The sequence below is a fragment of the Misgurnus anguillicaudatus genome, chromosome 6, assembly GCF_027580225.2.
Source record: "Misgurnus anguillicaudatus chromosome 6, ASM2758022v2, whole genome shotgun sequence".
NCBI classification, from domain to species: Eukaryota; Metazoa; Chordata; class Actinopteri; order Cypriniformes; family Cobitidae; genus Misgurnus; species Misgurnus anguillicaudatus.
The window spans coordinates 8,155,012-8,175,430 of record NC_073342.2 but is presented as its reverse complement, the minus strand read 5'-3'; the positions used below and the strand labels follow the sequence as shown (position 1 = coordinate 8,175,430).

The 20,419-nt window shown below is 38.8% G+C and overlaps 1 protein-coding gene and 1 gene segment (V, D, J or C); one reads left to right on the top strand and one right to left on the bottom strand.

Annotated features, from left to right (window-relative positions):
* Positions 1–8,471: 8,471 nt before the first annotated feature.
* LOC141364429 (Ig kappa-b4 chain C region-like) lies at positions 8,472–11,873 on the bottom strand. The segment is given in 3 exon segments: positions 8,472–8,795; positions 11,746–11,797; positions 11,868–11,873. Coding segments are annotated over 3 exon segments (381 nt in total).
* Positions 11,874–12,161: 288 nt separating this feature from the next.
* Positions 12,162–20,419, top strand: part of LOC129433513 (immunoglobulin kappa light chain-like) — a 65,686-nt gene continuing 57,428 nt past the window's right edge. Inside the window, exons 1-3 of the mRNA XM_073869113.1 lie at positions 12,162–12,183; positions 12,269–12,361; positions 12,465–12,767. Coding sequence (XP_073725214.1) covers positions 12,162–12,183; positions 12,269–12,361; positions 12,465–12,767 — 418 coding nt within the window. The remainder of the gene's footprint in view (positions 12,184–12,268; positions 12,362–12,464; positions 12,768–20,419) is intronic.

Here is a 20,419-nt window from a genome sequence, read left to right as displayed (position 1 = left end):
AAGTAAAACGGTCCAACCCCCGTGTCTCTACGATGTTCTGCTGCGGAGATATAAGGCTTTGTTTACACTGTTGCTAGGGTACTGTAATTGGTTGCTAGGGGGAAAATTGGCATCCACTGGTGATTACACTCCAAGTCACGAGTCAAACGGTCCAACCCCCGTGTCTCTACAATGTTCTGATGCGGAGATTTAAGGCTTTGTTTACTCTGTTGCTAAGGTACTGTATTTGGTTGCTAGGGAAAAAATGGCATCCACTAGTGATTACCCTCCGAGTCACGAGTCAAACGGTCCAACCCCCGTGTCTCTACGATGTTCTGATGCGGAGATATAAGAGTTTGTTTATTCGGTTGCTAGGGTGCTCAAATTTGGTTGCTAGGGGCGTGGCTTGGGAGTGGCCAATGATGTGCCCAGTTGTTACACTCCGGGTCACAAGTAAAACGGTCCAACCCCCGTGTCTCTACGATGTTCTGATGCCGAGATATAACTGTTTGAATTTTATGTTGCTAGGGTGCTCAAAAGTGGTTGCTAGGGGCGTGGCTTAGTAAGTCTTTAATGATCCTGAGAGACTGATTGGATGCCTGAGTAAAATGAGCCCACCCCCATGTCTCTATGACACTGTGGTGCAAAGATATCCATCTAGGCATTTTATAATGGCAGTCTATGGGATAGGTTGCTAGGGTGCCCAAAATGGTTGCTAGGGTAACCTTACACCCCATTGTGGGGTACATCCTGACAGAGTCTACCACCCTCTTCAAATTTAGTAACCCACATGTTTCTACGAAATACTTGCTCAGACCTATGACCCTTCAAACTTTTTCCCAATGTTAAGTCTATGGGATTTTCGCCCATTGACTTTGTATGGGAGATTTCGGGGGCCTCTTACACCCCAGGGGTACAGCATACACCCCAATGTGATGTATGTTCTTACAGAGTCTACCACCCTCTTCAAATGTTGTAACCCACATGTTTCTACTAAATCCTCGAGTGGAGCTATGATCTGTCAAATTTCAACCCAATGTTAAGTCAATGGGATTTTTCAGATGTTTTTTTGCCCCCCTTTCGGAAATCCTGCACCGGATCGCTTATAAAAGATATAGCACCCATCCCGTTAATAATCCGGTCGATTTGAGCCCTCTTTCATGGGTCTACGACAAACCGTGCGGGACGAGTTACGCACCGAAATTTTGTCCAGAAATAAGAATAAAAAAGATAGGTACATTTCCTGAAGAAAATGTGAAGTTGTGCTTGCCGTGGCAAATTTCGGGCGACAGTATATGATTATACTCCAAATCAAAAGTAAAAAGATCCAACTCCCGTGTCTCTACGATGTTCTGATGCGGAGATATAAGGCTTTGTTTACTCTGTTGCTAGCGTACTGTATTTGGTTGCTAGGGAAAAAATTGCCATCCACTAGTGATTACCCTCCGAATCACAAGTAAAACGGTCCAACCCCCGTGTCTCTACGATGTTCTGCTGCGGAGATATAAGGCTTTGTTTACACTGTTGCTAGGGTACTGTAATTGGTTGCTAGGGGGAAAATTGGCATCCACTGGTGATTACACTCCAAGTCACGAGTCAAACGGTCCAACCCCCGTGTCTCTACAATGTTCTGATGCGGAGATTTAAGGCTTTGTTTACTCTGTTGCTAAGGTACTGTATTTGGTTGCTAGGGAAAAAATGGCATCCACTAGTGATTACCCTCCGAGTCACGAGTCAAACGGTCCAACCCCCGTGTCTCTACGATGTTCTAATGCGGAGATATAAGGCTTTGTTTATTCGGTTGCTAGGGTGCTCAAATTTGGTTGCTAGGGGCGTGGCTTGGGAGTGGCCAATGATGTGCCCAATTGTTACACCCCTAGTCACAAGTAAAACGGTCCAACCCCCGTGTCTCTACGATGTTCTGATGCCGAGATATAACTGTTTGAATTTTATGTTGCTAGGGTGCTCAAAAGTGGTTGCTAGGGGCGTGGCTTAGTAAGTCTTTAATGATCCTGAGAGACTGATTGGATGCCTGAGTAAAATGAGCCCACCCCCATGTCTCTATGACACTGTGGTGCAAAGATATCCATCTAGGCATTTTATAATGGCAGTCTATGGGATAGGTTGCTAGGGTGCCCAAAATGGTTGCTAGGGTAACCTTACACCCCATTGTGGGGTACATCCTGACAGAGTCTACCACCCTCTTCAAATTTAGTAACCCACATGTTTCTACGAAATACTTGCTCAGACCTATGACCCTTCAAACTTTTTCCCAATGTTAAGTCTATGGGATTTTCGCCCATTGACTTTGTATGGGAGATTTCGGGGGCCTCTTACACCCCAGGGGTACAGCATACACCCCAATGTGATGTATGTTCTTACAGAGTCTACCACCCTCTTCAAATGTTGTAACCCACATGTTTCTACTAAATCCTCGAGTGGAGCTATGATCTGTCAAATTTCAACCCAATGTTAAGACAATGGGATTTTTCGGGTGGTTTTTCGCCCCCCTTTCGGAAATCCTGCACCCGATCCCTTATAAAAGATATAGCACCCATCCCGTCAATAAGCTGGTCGATTTGAGCCCTCTTTCATGAATCTACGACAAACCGTGCGGGACGAGTTACGCACCGAAATTTTGTCCAGAAAGAAGAATAAAAAAGATAGGTACATTTCCTGAAGAAAATGTGAAGTTGTGCTTGCCGTGGCAAATTTCGGGCGACAGTATATGATTATACTCCAAATCAAAAGTAAAAAGATCCAACTCCCGTGTCTCTACGATGTTCTGATGCGGAGATATAAGGCTTTGTTTACTCTGTTGCTAGCGTACTGTATTTGGTTGCTAGGGAAAAAATTGCCATCCACTAGTGATTACCCTCCGAATCACAAGTCAAACGGTCCAACCCCCGTGTCTCTACGATGTTCTGATGTGGAGATATAAGGCTTTGTTTACGCTGTTGCTAGGATACTGTATTTGGTTGCTAGGGGAAAAAATGGCATCCACTAGTGATTACCCTCCGAGTCACGAGTAAAACGGTCCAACCCCTGTGTCTCTACGATGTTCTGATGCGGAGATATAAGGCTTTGTTTACACTGTTGCTAGGGTACAGTATTTGGTTGCTAGGGAAAAAATTGGCATCCACTAGTGATTACACGCCGAGTCACGAGTCAAACGGTCCAACCCACGTGTCTCTACGATTTTCTGATGCGGAGATATAAGGCTTTGTTTACTCTGTTGCTAGGGTACTGTATTTGGTTGCTAGGGAAAAAAATTACATCCCTTAGTGATTATACTCTGAGTCACGAGTCAAACGGTCCAACCCCCGTGTCTCTACGATGTTCTGATGCGGAGATATAAGGCTTTTTTTATTCGGTTGCTAGGGTGCTCTTATTTGGTTGCTAGGGGCGGGGCTTGGGAGTGGCCAATGATGTGACCAGTTGTTACACTCCGAGTCACAAGTAAAACGGTCCAACCCCCGTGTCTCTACGATGTTCTGATGCCGAGGTATAACTGTTTGAATTTTATGTTGCTAGGGTGCTTAAAAGTGGTTGCTAGGGGCGTGGCTTAATAGCTCTGGGACTATCCTGATAAATTTATTGGATGTCTGAGTAAAATGAGCCCACCCCCATATCTCTATGACATTGTAAAGCGAAGATATCCCGTCTGGGCATTTTATAATGGCAGTCTATGGGAGATGTTGCTAGGGTGCTCAAAAGTGGTTGCTAGGGGCGTGGCTTAATAGCTCTGAAATGATCCTGAGAGACTGATTGGATGCCCGAGTAAAATGAGCCCACCCACTTATCTCTATGACACTGTAAAGCAAAGATATCCCATCTGGAACGGTTTTATTCCCTTATATGGGCGTGTTCCCTGCCCCATTATAAGTCAATGGGAAATTTCGGGTGCCTCTTACACCCCAGGGGTACAACTTACACCCCATTGTGATGTATGTTCTTCCAGAGCCTACCACCCTCTTCAAATGTTATAACCCACATGTTTCTACAAAATCCTTGAGCGGAGCTATGACCCGTCAAAGTTGGGCCCAATGTTAAGTCAATGGGATTTTTTGGGTGGTTTTTCGCCCCCCTTTCGGAAATCCTGCACCTGATCCCTTATAAAAGTCATAGCAGACGTGACCTCAATAAGCCGGTCATTTTGAGCCCTGTTTCATTGGTCTACGACAAACCGTGTGGGACGAGTTACGCGCCGAAAAAGTGTCCAGATATAAGAATAAATAAATAAAGATATAATAATAAGTATGAGCAATAGTAATAGTGATGCCTTACATAAATGCAAGCACCACTAATAAAAATCCTAACAAATACAATAGGGTTTCAGCACTTCTGTCACGGTAGGAAATCCATTGTTTTCTCCGTGTCGTGTGTGTGTGTGTGTGTGTGTTTGTTTGCTTACCTCTCTGCCATGTGCTCATTAGAGTGATTCGGCTCACCTGTGTGTTCATTGTCTCGCTCCAGCTGATCATCATTGCATCTCCTTCCATAAATACTCACATGACTCTCTGTTCCCTGCCAGATTCTCACTCTTTGTTTGGTTCCTGTGTTGTGTGGCTCTTCGTGTCGTATTGTGGATTACAGTTTGTCAAATTCGATTGTTTATTGTCGTCGTCGTCGTTTTCGTGTGGATGTTCCCATGTTCAGTTTGGATCTTCACCACTGCTCACCACTCCACCAACGCTGCACTCAATAAACACTGTCACCAACTTACCACCACAGCAGTCCCGGCACCATGGGCGGGCTTTAGGGGGCCGGGCCCGCCCTGTGAGTCACTAGTGCCCGCCCTGGACGAACCTGCCGTCTCCCTTCACCTGTTCACCAGCTTCATGTTTTTATCAATAGGCCACTTTTATTAATTAAAAGTTAATGTTTTGTACATATATAACTCATGAATAAAAATAAAAATGTGTTTGGTCTGATTTGAAAAAATATATATTTTAAACGAATTTGATTGATTGGTTTGTCAGTAGTGAGCGCGGATGTTTGGTTGTTTGCTAAGCGCGCCACCGCTTAATGCTAAGACACGATTGAGTGCTGCCTGCAGTGAGACTGACACGTTATGGTTCTGCTGTTATCTTTCACTATTTTCGCTGCTGAAACAACAAAAACACAGTCAACATTGCGTCTAAAATGTAAGTGGCTTAATATTAATTATTTGTAGTGAACTGTCATTAAATCTGTCACATTTTCAACCGTGATGTGATGCTGCTTAACTGTATCATGTTATTAAAAAATCCAAATTTTTACCGCAGTACGTTTAACCCACTTTGTTAACACACTTTGTGTTTGCTGTGCTTATTTGTTTAACTCTGCGTTTTTACATTATGCACTTTCGGTCGCCATTGATTAAAGGATGCAGAATCATCATCCTGTTTTGGTGATTGTTATTGGCGTTTTTTTAATCAGACTAGGCAGCTTGTTCGGTCGAGCAAGTAAAATTCTCTTTCACTTGGCCTTTTGAAAAATCCACTTGTCTCTGATATTAACCGGACAAGCGTTGATGTCGAGCCCTGCGACGTGTTTTATTTGCGTTTAGATTGGACCTAGCTTACTGAAGCAATCTTTACGACTTCTCCGTATTGCGTTAATGGAGAGGTATGTTAGTTCTTCCTCGCTTTTTTGTCCACTTAATGCATAACTAATGATATTATGCATTGCAGCCAGTGACGTTGCTCTTATTTGTGCCCCCCCTAAAAAATGAAATGCCCGTCCGTGAATTTGTGTCTGGTGCCGGGTCTGCACCACAGTCTTCGCCACCATTGCCAACAACACTGGACATTTCCTGCCTGGTCATTTAATCTGTCATCTGTCTCTTTGTTTATTTAAAAAAAACATTGTTTTTTTCACCTGCATTTGCTTCCGCGCAGTTCGTAACATTACAACTTCATGCTTGAACCCCTAATTATACATTTAATTCAATATTTATTAATTTTTTTGATAGTCTTAAATTGTATCATTAATTTATTGTTGGTCTTTTAATTTCAGCTGTGTTAAAACAGCTTCATCATGGATGATTTATATTGTTATTATAATACAGTTTAATTAACGGTTACACTTTATTTTGATAGTCCACTTTAGACATTCTACAAACTATAAATAACTTTGCAACTACATGTCAACTTACTTTCAGTAATTTGCAACTATACATCAACTAACTGTCATTAGATTATTAGTAGACTGTAAGGGTTAGGGTTAGGGAAGAGGTTTGGGTAAGTGGAATAAGTTGACATGCACCTGCAAAGAAACAGACAGTTGAATGTGTAGCAAATGGCTCGGAGTCAGATTGAGGCCATTTGGCGTCTGGATCGTAAACAGCCCTAAAATTGTGACTTTAGATAACCCTGTGTCCTGATAACACAATCACCCAGATATCTACCACCTATCAAGGCTGTAAAGTGGGCAACAATTAAAACAAATGCCGTCGTAAAAGGACGTTCAAAGGAATTCCATCAGAGACGTTCGAACGAAGATCGCCAGAGACACAACAGGGGGCACAGACTGTATGTCTGTGATGAAACCACATTTAAAGATCCCAATGAGCTGTTTAAATGTGTATATATATGTTATATCCCTTTACTGCATGATTATGTATGTGTGATGTAACTGTGTGTTAACACTTTAGTTAGATTTTGTTCACTTTAGCATGGTTCATATCTTTAGGTATGAAATTATTATTCAACTTGATTTTAAAACCATGTCTTGTCTAGTATCAAATTAACCTACTCTTTATTTCCTAATCATTTCTATGTATCATATTACCATAAGCCGCATCAATGTCATTTAATATCGATTCGAAGGGTTATAGAAACAACCCTTTATCATTATGCAAGTACGCAAATGCGATGTCTGAAAGATCAAAGGGCTTGTTTCCCCGCGCTATCGAACACTTCACACATTGGCCATACAACCAAAATGGGCTGGGCGTGTGAAAGGTCAAAACGGCCTATCGCCCAAGCCATCATGGCTCATTGCTCATTGATCATCGCTCAATAGCTCAATTCGAACGATTCGCTCAGTATCTCAGTCAGTGGCTTAGTTCACTCATGAGCGCCCAGTCGCCCGGTTACCCAGGTAACCCGTCAGCGCAGTTTGGAAACTCGCTGAGACTCACCCAGAGTCCCTCGGATTCATCATCTTTTCTCTGAGCCCTGTCTCTTCAGGACAGTCTTTCCTGGCTTTGCGCTAGAGTTCGGAAAACCCCGCGGACCAATCCGCCCTACGAAACAACTTAACGGACTTCCATCTTAAACGAACACACCTGGATTCTCTCTCTCTCTCCTTGCTCGCACCGCGAGCATAAGAAACTTCGCACCGCATCAAAAAGAGCCAACGCAAGTATAAAACTCGTTTAACTCGCTGATGTTCAAGCTTTACCCCTTATGAAAATTAAGGCGATCCTTAGAGATTATCCGATGGTTTGTGCAGATGTTAAGCAATAGTGCTATTGCCAATCTTTCACTCTCTCTAGTTATTTTCAATCTTTTCTTTCTCATCTATGTTTTATGTTATTGTATGTGTGTATGTTTAGTTAGTCGTTATGTGTACTTCATTTTATAGTTAATAAACCGGTTTGCATTTTCACAATTGAATTGTTTCTGTGTTCAATGCTCATGAAAGTAAAGTCACTATTTCTGCCTTTTTATCCAGCTACACGCTGCGAGTAGCACTGTATATCAGTGAGAAGGTTAATTTTAAAGGCCATGAAATTAACATTTCTTAGACGTTAATATACGATTATGGATATATGTCTTCGGTGGACGAACATATTAATTAATTGTTATTATTAATTCTGCTACGCCAGGTAAAACCTGATAAACTTGTATAATTAATTACAGTTAATTATACATAATATTCCCTTTGAGCTAAAATCTAAGATTCCCTTGGGAATCCCCGTAGTGTTTCGGTCGGAGGTTCATAGTGTTTCAAATAACGTTATTTCCCTCCTCCCGCATAAATTCGCTACAAATGTCTGTTGAGATATCATCGCAATGAAGTGTTAGTAGATATTAAGCAGACAGTTTACTAATTCTCTAAAGATTGGTAGTTGATAAGTAGTTGCAAAGTTACTTATAATTAGTAAAATGTCTATCAAAATAAAGTGTTACCTAATTCACAATATAAAAAAAAACTGAAGATAATCACTCATATGAGAAACGTCAGTAAGTAGGCTATCATTTAGTCAACAGCTGTATCACAGATACTGAAGGAGTCACATGAGAATAACTATCAAACTAAACACACCAATCACTTCATGTTCAAGGTTCTTCATTTCATTTGACTGACAGTTATGTAAAATTACTTCATCTGCAGGTGTTTTCATGCTTCATTGAGTCAGGTTTATTTATAAAATGTGAACTTTCAATCATGAGTGAATGAATAAAGCAGACATAGACTTGTGTTGTTTGTGAAAAGAGATGTGAGATGAGAGAGAGAAACACAGTTAGTCTTGATGTGAGACAGAGGAGAGAGTGAGTGGATCTACTGTGAACACTGATCTCTCCTCAATTCTCCAGTGACTTTATCACGCTGGTCTTTCTGTGTGAGCTCACAGCTGACTGAGATCACTGAGCTCCACTCCTGCTCAGAGAGAGTCAGACTGCTGCTCCAGCTGTACAGACCGTCCTTCTCCAGGAGAGCAACACTGCTGTACTGAGACCTGCTGCTGATCCCGTCCACCTTCCAGTTCAGACTCCAGTCTGAGGGGAAGCCCTTGTTGGCCACACACATCAGTGTTGCTGCTTGCTTTGTGGAAATCTCTTCACTGGACGGCGGCAGGACGCTCACTTTAGGGGGACTGTTGGCTGAAAATCACATCAATAGTCAATAACTCACACAAGAAAGATAAATTAACTTCACTCTCTCTCTGTTAAACATTAAGATCATAATAATAAATGAAGAAAGTTTAGGTCTTCTGAAGAATGTTTTAATAGCTGCATTAAATGGCTAATATCATTGTTGTTATGTTCATCTGAAGGCTTTGAATCACTGAAATACGTTTTGTTAGTTTAATGAAAATATAAATTAATATATATATAGACAATATAAATAAAGGATTAGGGGCTTAATTATATAAACACACTTTAGTTTTAACAAACAAACCTTACAATAAACATTACTGACGTGCACATTGAGACAAAACAATGGCACTGATATGTTAAGGTATTTCAATGCAAACTGTTTCAGATAAGACAGCTCAAACACGCATTATAGCGAGGGACAAAACTTAAACTCTGTCTGGGAAACTGACCCATATTCATTATTGTGAAAGAAAATATTAAGACATTTTAAATATTATATACAGGACAGTCATTTAAAGTCTTGACAGTTTTTGTGTAATACTGTATATAACATTTATAAATTTGCATACACATAAAAAAAATAATTTGTCACATTAAGTCTTGTACCCAGGGCCGCATTAACCATAGGGCTAGGCGGGGCTAAAGCCCCGGGGCCCGAACAAGTAGGGGGCCCGTGATTGGCTGTGAAGCAGATTGACTGCTACTAGACATCTTATTGCCAAAGCCTTACCACGCCCCCTACAAATTAGGTTTTTGCCGCCAGCCGCAGCACGCGCTTTTGAAGAAGCGCTGAGAGCGGAGAAGCGCCCGACGTCATTCGCGTCGGCCGCATTGTCCAATCGAATGAGGGGAGAGGCGGGCCTTACGTTGTGGTAAGGGAAGTTTACAAGGACTTTGAAGAACCGGACTCCACTCGCTCACTTTCTCCTGCGTCTTTGTGCACCTCACCCTCAAACAAGGTCAGAGCAAGCGTCCTATTTTTAAAGTTTCTGCTAATATGACAGTTAACAGTAAAAGAGCGCTCACACGTCAATATTTGATTGACAAGACTCAAGACAGCTTACTCGGTGGTTGCTTAGCAATATAAAAAGCCGCGCCGCACTGTATAGGCTGTATAGTCGCAAAATGTAGAACAACATTTGGTCAGACATCACTTTAAAATGGCATAAAATGGTGGAATGCTTTACCATCAGAAATTAAAACACTGAAAGGACTCAAGGTTTTTAATACACATTTAAAGCAATGGCTAAAACTGAAACAACTTTGTGAACGCTGATTATACAGGCTACAACTTAATGTATAAATTTGTTTAGATTCTGTGTTATAGTGACTACTACATCTATTTAAGCCCACATCTTATTTGATGTATTTGATGTATTTATTGTATATATTTTAATAGCTATAAATTTGTGCTTCAATACTCTGTAATCTCTGTTTTAACCTTACAAGCCTAACAGGGACAGGGGTTGCAAATTAGTCTTGGCTATAAACCTGTATGCATGGAATCTACTTTGTATTTTTTATAAAGCAATGTTTTATCCATTTGTCCCTGTCAAATAAACATTAAATAAATATAAATAAATAAATAAATCAAACATCAGAAATAAAGTAATTTACTGCCATTGACTGAATCACTTTTGTAAAATAAATAAGAATGAATGTTGAATTTATAGTGAAAGATAGGTATTGTATATTTGATTACTTTACACAATATAATATTATTCAGTGCTTTAAGTTTTTTAAGTAGGTCGATTTCTTGTGTGCCTTTGTTCTATTGTTATTAATTGTAACTCTTGTCATCAGTAAGCTTGAGATTATTTTCTTAAGTGACTATTATTTTTTTGTGTTATGGAAATTGGTCAAAAGAATTCTGAAATGTTAGTGGCATTAAATTTCCATATGATAAAATTCTTATTAAAAGTAATATAACTTGACTGTGAAGTATATCATTATTGTTAGTTAAAATGACTCGTATAATGATAAAACATTTAGCTCATCGCCCACCCCTATATTCGCTATTAGCAAGTCATGTTTACAGGTTAGTGTTAATCTAACAGCTTTTTTCGTGCAACTGTTATTCTGAATTATTCTAGATTATATTTATTTATAAAACGGTTAGTTCCAATCCTTGATTCTGATTGGTCAATAGGTGTGCTTTATTCACAATAAAACACTGCTATGACCGCTTCACCCAACGGTTCTATTTAATATCACTGCGCCCTTAGCAACACCCTTAGCAACACATAAACATATAATGAGACAAAGTCTGAGAGCAGTTTGTTGTTTTTATTTGAGCTTCCATGTTGTTGTTTGCATTCAGGGACTATTTTTTCTAGCAGAAGGAATGCTTTTATTGATTTAACTTCATGAAAGTTGCACTAATATTTTTTTTACTGTAATATTGTGTGGTAACCGTTTTATAAAAGCAATAAGGTACTCGAGGCAAGTGCTGTATCGTGAATAAGTAACGGCTAACCTAAATTAAATTCTATTAAATGTGAAATAAATCAACCATTACAAACAAACAGCCCCCAAAAAAACTTTTTGTAAACAATAAACAAGCAATTGCAGTCTGAAAAAATCTAACTTACTATTAACCAAATGCTATAACAAAATATTTTTTGTAACCCAGTTAGTTTTAACTACACACCAAATAATACAACAGAGCTAATGTTGTATTAGCTCTGTTGCTGTTAATTTCATATAAATGTAAAAATTTTAAATCATTTTGAGTTTGAGAAAATCCACAAACTTTTTCAAGTATCTATATGTACAAATGATTAAACACAAACAAATATTAGTGAAAATTTCTGGGTGCTCTTGTATACACAATATCATTCAAATACTAATAAATATGATATAAAGTACCTCCCATCTTGTATTTCATATCTGAGTTGTATATTTAGAAACAGTTATTTATTGTATTAAAATTATTATTGGATTATTTACTTACTGCCAACATCCAGTCTGGTGCCGCTGCCGAAAGTCCACCACAGTGATACAAACTAATAGAGCTACTGTACAAAAACCTCTACACACTTGACTGAACACAAACTACAGCAGAATATACAACACTAACATCACACAAACAACTATTGTAAAGATCTCTGAATGATTTATGTCTGAATAATAAACAGAAAACTATTACAAAATCTTTCAGATGGTTGTATTTTTTCTCTCAGTATCATTTAGTTTTCATTTATTCACTTTGTAACTCTTTCACCTGGTTACATAAACCTGAATTTAGACAAACTAATTTTGGACATAAATTTTTTACTTTTATTCAAAATTACAGAAAAAAAATGTATTATTTCTGTAAAATTTTTGTTTTTATTCAGAATATTTTAGCATGCAAGTCCACATTGAATAATGATAGCCGAAGTTTCCTGTCGTCTTCTTTGCATTGTGTTGTCATGCTTCAGTGATGTGTGAGTGTTTATAGTGCTGTGAGTTTAACACTTCATGACTGAGATCAGAACAGAACAGAATCTTCATCATCACACAAATCAAAAGAACAACAATGACTTTCATCATCATCTTCATCTGGACACTCACAGTTTTTACTCAAGGTTTGTGTTGTAACATTTTTATCATCATCATTAATTCATTGAAGAGTGAAATATTGATTTGTTTCAGTGTTGTCTTATATTTCATTCTTGTTGTTTCTTTCAGTGTGTAGAGGACAGTACACTCTTACTCAGAGTCCATCAATAACAGTTCAACCAGGACAACAAGTTCAAATAAACTGTAAAGTCAGCAGTAGAGTGTATGATGGTGATGAGATACAATGGTATTTGCAGAGACATGGAGAAGCTCCTAAACTCCTCATACATGAGACAAACAGACTTCAGTCAGGAACTCCATCAAGATTCAGTGGCAGCGGATCAAACACAGATTTCACTTTGACCATCAGTGGAGTTCAGACTGAAGATTCAGGAGATTATTACTGTCAGAGTTATCACTATCCAAGTAGCACTAATGTGTTGACACAGTGATAAAGAGTGATACAAAAACCTCTTTCAGTCAGACTACACAGTGACTGAACTCATACACCTGACAGATACTGCAGATGATGATGATGATGATGATGGTGATAGTTTATTTCACTTACAGCTTTTTTTATTTTGTACCATAGTATATTTAAATAACAACACTTTAGATAACTATTTTTTATAGTTATAAATCGTTTCATTCATTTATTGTCTATCTATCAATTTCTGCTGTGTCAGTGCCGGCGCCAGCTGAGCGCTGATGAGGGGGCGTCTTAAATACCAGAGGGGGCGATCACGCAAAATGCATTTAATTCCCCAAGCTAGAAAATACATATAGCTTTGGTACGTACCTTAAGCTTAAACGTGTTATAAACAAACATCTCTGTAATACAACCACAAAAACTACAGCTATAGTGAGCAACGTACATGATCTGAACACTTTTACTATATACAACAACAAAAAAGCATACATAACGTTACTTAACAGCACAACACTGCTCATTTGAAGTTCAGACCCAGACGTAGTCCGTAGTGCAAATAATTTTTACGTAATGTGGGGGACAGTGTTTGCAAATGGTTTCTAGCGCAAAAATGGTCCAAACGCAACATTTTATCAAAATTTTGGTTCAATTTGATCATTTAACGTAGTTATTTTAACTGCCACAAGTAATGCACCATAAGCTAGCGATTAAACACCAGCAGATAGAGAACCACAATAGCAAAATGACAATAACTCGTTTACACATTTAGCTATGCTTTAGGATAGGCTAATTCAAATAACTATTCGTTAATTATAAATTCAATGTCTGTTTTTTATCTATTAATATTAATAATAATACAAGTATTTTACTTCTGATAAACAGGTGTGTGTGAGAGGGAGATCGTATGCTTACCTTTAACGTTAAATGCAGAACAATAATAGGTTGTACTTTAACTTGCAAGGATGCTGAAGAACATAAACATCTGAACTTTTCGAAACTATGTACAGTCTGGCTGAAGTTCATTGTGCCAGAATTGACATGACAGCCGAACATTTGGTTCTGTGCACCTGAAATGCTCCGATAATAATCCACGCCACGGCATTAAATGATGTGTGGTAATCCGGAGTCCGGTTTTCAGAATTTGCAGCGCTATTTTACATATATATCCATTGCTACAGGGCAGGTCTCCCACTCCTTTCTGTAACTTTTGATATACTTTCGCACTTCGACATCTTGATTTACAGGTGAGACTGAGAACGCGGGCTCATTGTCGACGTGCGTCAAGCCGTCAACACAATAGGCTTGTTCAAACCATGCGGCGCTGCAAGAACCGACAGCCGGATGACGTCAAAGTACCGCGAGAACTATTCGAGAAATCATGCAAAGTGTAATTTCGTCTCGCTCTCGCGGCGCTTTGACGTCACCGCCCCACAGCTCCAGCGGCGCCGCCTGAAGTGCAACAAGCCATGGAGTGGGCGTGTGTTTATTAATGTCACGGTAGAATACATGCACACTTGATTTTTTTGTTTTGTTAAATAATTAGACCGTAAAATTCACTTTAGGAAGACAATACACAAGGCAAATGTGATTTTTCAATAAAATATTATCATTAAAATCCCATTCAACATTAATGGTGATCTGAGGGGGCGATAGAGTGCCGATGAGGGGGCGACGCCCCCTTACGCCCCCTCGTGGCGCCGGCCCTGTGCTGTGTTAAAACAGCTTCAACATGGATTAATTTTATTATTATTGTACAGTTTAATTCACAATATTTTAACTGATTATAATCACTCATATAGAGAAACGTCAGTATGTATCATTGACCACATTTGCTTGAACCCTCATAATGTGATTATAATGGGATTTTGGCAATATTGTGATTATACTTCATGTGTAAGATTAAAAATGTAGGAATTTTTTACTCGGTCACAACCCCCATTTCAGTCGCAACATGATCTCACAAAGTTCCGTGGGATAGTCATGGAATTTTGTGGTCATTTTTCCGTAGCATTCTCACGGATCTCCGCATTTTTCCGTGGCCCTGCTACGGACTGTCTTTTTCCGTGGCATTCTCACGGATTGGTTACTCAACTGCTTTTTCCTATTTTCAAACCATTTTTGCTTCGGTTTAGGGCAGGGGCGTTGCTAGACATAAAGCTCTACTGGGGCACAGGCCCCCCATTTTTTTTTTTTTTTTTGACTTTTTCTTGAAAGCCTGCAGTGTGCAAGATACAATTTCCTTTGCTTAACCCACTATTCCAAAATTGCAACAAGTACTGGGAAAGACAAACATGTATTTAAAAACATTTAAGTATCATCTTCATATAATTAAGATTATTAACATGTTTAAAGGCATAAAATGTTTGGAAATAATGACAGCAGAAAAAATATTTTTTTGCACATTTGCATTTTACATTACAATGATAAATAACTTATTTTTTTATTTTTAAGAATATTTTCATTTTATTAAAATCTATCTTAATTACTTAGTTAACTAAATATTAATTTCATATCTAAAAATACAGAACAGTATAACGCAGATTTTGTATGTGAACAATGCAATTTTATAGACTATTGACAGAGGTTTTCCTGAGATTTTGTCTCTAATCTTTGAGACCTGGCAGGGTAAGATGATATGTGTCTTACCTCCCTTAAACTCACCCTCACTTATTTTTGCTTTCTTTTTCCTACTTTGCACAAAACATTTCTGATGTCCATCACATGCGTCAATAGTGATCGGGTGAAAATTAACATTTTTTATTGTTATTTAGAAACTTACTTTAATCTTGTCATGTTTTCATAAACCAACTCAATCGCGTGGCGTCACTTGTCTTGTACTTCGTATGCGGCTGCGCACGGCAAAACAGACGCGCACGGACTTGAATGGGTGCGTGGACGCGGACATGAATTGGGTGAATTTGCCGCGTTTATCTTTGTAAAGGAATACACTAGTTAACTGCTAAAATGTAAATGTCACAAGGTGACGATCTTTTTTTTCTTTGGGGCGGAACCAAAATTATGGAAGTTTGGTTCCGCCGGAAGTGTTTCCGCCCGGACTTCCGGACTCCGGTAAGCGCCACGAGCGGGAAAATCGGCAAATTCGATGCACCTGTGCCTAGTTGGGGACAGCGGTTAGTGATTGGAAGATACGCTGAACAAGGCAGTACTTAAGGCCAAGTTTATTCACAGTCTGGAGACCTTTTGGGTGTGTGTGGAAGCGCTGTGTTGTGGCCGCTGGTGCGCTGTTTGTGGCTGTCTAACTCTCTCTCTCTCTCTCTCTCTCTCTGTCTGTGTGTGTGTGTGCGCGCGCATGCGTCTGATTGAGCGAGCGGTTGTGAGGAGCGTGTGGTGAGTGTAAGTGGTTTTTATGCCCGCTGTGGCAAAAACTATTGCTTTCTCTCTTTAAATCTTTTTTCTTTTGTATTATTTCCTTTTGGTTTTTTGGTATCTGTGGTGTAGTAAAGTGAAATAAGGTTTTCCCTTGGGGTTTTCCGGCGTCAGCAACCAGTGTAGTAGCTACTGGGAAGCATGGCAGCCCAAAACACAAACACTAGTTTAAACTCTCTTACACGAAGACACGGCGTGAAGGTGGTGTCCGCGGTGAATGTAGAGGAGTGCATTCTCGCCGTCGGAGATGTTGTTGGACATGAATGTATTTTAGCGGCATCAAGAATGAATAACGCTATGGTCTTGTTTTTAAATTCAGTTGAGAAAGCAAATGAAGTTGTGGCGAAAGGAGTTGTAATCAGTGGTTTATTTATCCCAGTGCTTCCTCTTTCTACTCCCGCTAGGAAAGTCACTTTGTCTAACGTTCCGCCGTTTATTAAAGACGAAATGTTAACAAAGGAACTGTCACGTTTTGGAAGGATAGTCACTCCGGTGAAAAAGATCGCCTTCGGAAGTAAATCGGATTTGTTAAAGCATGTAGTATCTTTTCGGAGATTTACTTACATGATCCTCAAAGATAACAGAGAGGAACTTAACCTGACTTTGAAGTTTAGAGTGGATGACTTTGATTATACAGTCTTTGTATCTACTGATATGATGAAATGCTTTGGCTGTGGAAGAATTGGACATTTAGTACGTGCTTGTCCAGATAGTAACGGTACAAACAAACAAGATGTTCCAGAAGAAAATAGTGTGAAAGTTGTGAACGAAGAAACAGAGAATGTTCATGAACCAACCCAAGCTGAACCTGGGACATCTAGTAACATTAGTGGCTTAACTGATAGAATGTCTCTGTCACAGGCAGAAAAGGTGAATAATGGGGAGACTGGTTTAGTTACCCGTTTTATTGTCTTAGATGAGCCCAAGGTGAATAAATCTGTTGAGAGCAAGGATATTACACGTCACGGCATCTGACACAATAGCCCCCTCGGGAAGTGTCAGCTTAAGTGACGATTTAATGAGGGATTTAGATCAGGCTGTATTCAAAGCACCTTTAAAGAGGAAAAATAATGATAAGGCTTCAGAATCAAAGCAAGCTAAAACAACAGAACATGTAAAGGAGGTTGATGCTGATGATGATGGCAATGATAGTGATTTCTCTGATTCTAGTGCTTCTAGTTGTTCTCAGAATGAGTGGATATGTCACGAGTATGGTACTGATGAAATCAAGAAGTTTTTAAAACTGACAAAAAATCTGAGGGGGGTACAGGTTGCTGATTATTTTCCAGACATTAAACGCTTTGTGGAAAATACTAGAACTTTTATGAGTGAGGGGTATTTTACAAACAAAGAAGTTTATAGGTTGAAAAAATTTGTGACAAAACTCAAACCGACAGAATAAATTGATGGCATTGAACTGGCTTAATTATTTACCCCAAATTGGCTGTTTTTTTATGGCTAAAGTTTACTTTTTTATTCTTTTATTTTTGTTATGGGTGATATTCGTATTGCATCCCTAAATGTAAATGGAGCAAGGGATTCCATAAAACGTACAGAGATATACGAAACTATGAGTCAGAAACAACTTGATGTTTTACTGTTACAAGAAACACACAGTGATATAACAAATGCTGCTGATTGGACAAAAGAATTTAAAGGTCTTTTTTTTCAAGTCATAAATCCTCACTTAGTGGAGGCGTTGCCATTTTATTTTCTAAAAATTTTACTCCCCATTCTACTGAGGTGGAAAAGGTTGTGAAAGGAAGGTTGTTAAAGATTCGAGTTCAGGTTGAGAGCCATACCTTTGTTTTTATGTGTGTATATGCTCCAACCTTACCAGTAGAAAGAATGGTTTTTTACATACTCTTTCTGAAACTTTAGAAAAATGTAATGGTGAAGAACATTTATTCCTAGGTGGAGATTTTAACTGTGTAGAAACTAATATAGATAGAAATCATGTAGAACCACATTTACTCTCTCGCAAACGACTAATTCAGATGATTGAAACAAATGACTTATGTGACGTATGGAGGAGTTTAAATGGGAATCTAAAGCAATACACATGGGCACATGCCCGTGACAACATGTTGTCGTTAGCAAGACTGGACAGATTCTATTGTTTTAAACACAATCTTAGTATTTTTAAGACCTGTTTTATAATTCCAGTTGGGTTTTCAGATCATAGTTTAGTTATATGTACGGTAACTTTAAACTTTGTCAAACCAAAAAGTGCTTATTGGCATTTTAATACGAGTTTATTAAGTGATGCACATTTTATTGAAACTTTTAAATTTTTTTGGGAGAATTTTAGGAATGAAAAAGCTAATTATCAGTCTTTACAGAAATGGTGGGAGTTTGGAAAAACACAAATCAAACAGCTATGTCAACAGTATACTCACAATGTCACGAAAGATATAATTAAATCTACAAAAGTTTTAGAAGATGAAATTTTAAAATTCCAAGAAGTAGCGGAGTTAAGTGGAAATCAAGCGCATATTGATTCCCTTTTTTTAAAGAAATCTGTTTTGTCTGATATGCAAAGAATGAAAGCACAAGGGGCGCTAATTCGATCACGGTTTAAAGATATAGACCAGATGGACGTGCCGTCAAAGTTCTTCTCTAGAGAAAAGGAATGGTCAAAAACGATTGATACATTCTTTATTTTCTGAGACTGGTTCTCTTTTATCAGATCCCATAAAAATTCGGGAAAGAGCGAATCGATTTTATTAACGGCTTTATAGTTGCGAACACAAAGAGGATCGGGTTGTTGAACAGAGTTTTTATGAAGAGCTGCCGAAGGTCTCTGAAGACTCTAATGCAGCACTAAAGCGAGCCATCGGCCTGGGGGAACTATATGAAGCTCTGCAAAGTATGGAGAATGGCAAGGCTCCCGGGATCGATGGAATCCCGGTTGAGTTTTATAAAGCCTGTTGGCCTGTGTTAGGGGAGTATCTGCTGGAAGTTCTCAGCGACAGTCTAGTCGAAGGACTTCTGCCGCTAAGCTAAAATATTATATAATGACATTGAGAGTTTATTGAAAGTTAACGGTGGCTTATGTGCTCCTTTTAAAGTATGTCGTGGTGTAAGACAGGGTTGTTTTCTATCAGGAATACTTTATACATTGGCAATAGAACCATTTTTAAATAAATTGAGAAGAGTTTTAGAAGGGGTATCTTTACAAGCCGGTAAAAGTACTTTTTGTTTATCAGCTTATGCTGATGATGTGGTCATAATACTTAACAAGCAAAATGATGTGAATACTTTATTAAAAACATTGAGGGAGTTTGAAACCATCTCTTCTGCAAGAATTAATTGGGATAAAAGTGAAGCAGTGTTAGTAGGGAAGTGGGAAAGAGAGGTACCAATACTACCAAATGGGTTAAGTTGGAAAAAAGATGGTTTAAAATATTTGGGAGTGTTTTTAGGAGACGACACGATTGTTCAAAAAAATTGGGAGGGAACAATTGAGAAACTACAAGGTCGTCTTATGAAATGGAAATGGATTGTAAAAAATATTTCATATAGAGGACGAGCTTTGATTATTAATAATCTGGTGGCTTCTTCTTTATGGCACCGACTAGCTTGTATAGATCCACCCGCATGGTTATTGGGAAAAATCCAATCTCTTTTAGTAGATTTTTTTTTGGGACAAATTGCATTGGATACCACATAATGTATTGTATTTGCCAAAGGAAGAAGGAGGACAAGGACTTGTACATTTGCAAAGTAGGACTGCAGATTTTCGATTACATTTCCTACAACGATTTCTCAATGGCCCAGAGGACTTAAGTTGGAGGCCAGTGGCCAGTGCAATTTTAAGGACTGCTGAAGGACTATGTTTAGATAAATCATTGTTCTTGTTAGATCCCAAAAGAATGAATACATCCAGTTTGCCGAAGTTTTATAGTAATCTTTTTAAAGTTTGGGACCTTTTTCAAGTAAAAAGAACTGACTTTACATCCTCAATATTTTGGCTACTGAAAGAACCCCTGATTTATGGGTCACGTTTGGACATTCTTGGTGCATGTGGGTCAATGACGGCAGTATTCATTAAATCCAAGATAACAACAGTAAAACGTTTAATTAAAGTGGCTGGCCCAAGTCTGGGAAAAGTTGAAGATGTAGCTAATGTTTTAGGAGTGAAGTCCACTCGAATTGTTGGACAAGTGTTACAAAAATTACTATCTGTTTTTACAACAGAAGAAGTGAAAATGCTTCAGGATTATTGTGAAGGGAAATTGGTCCCCAACAAGAAAGATACATTTCC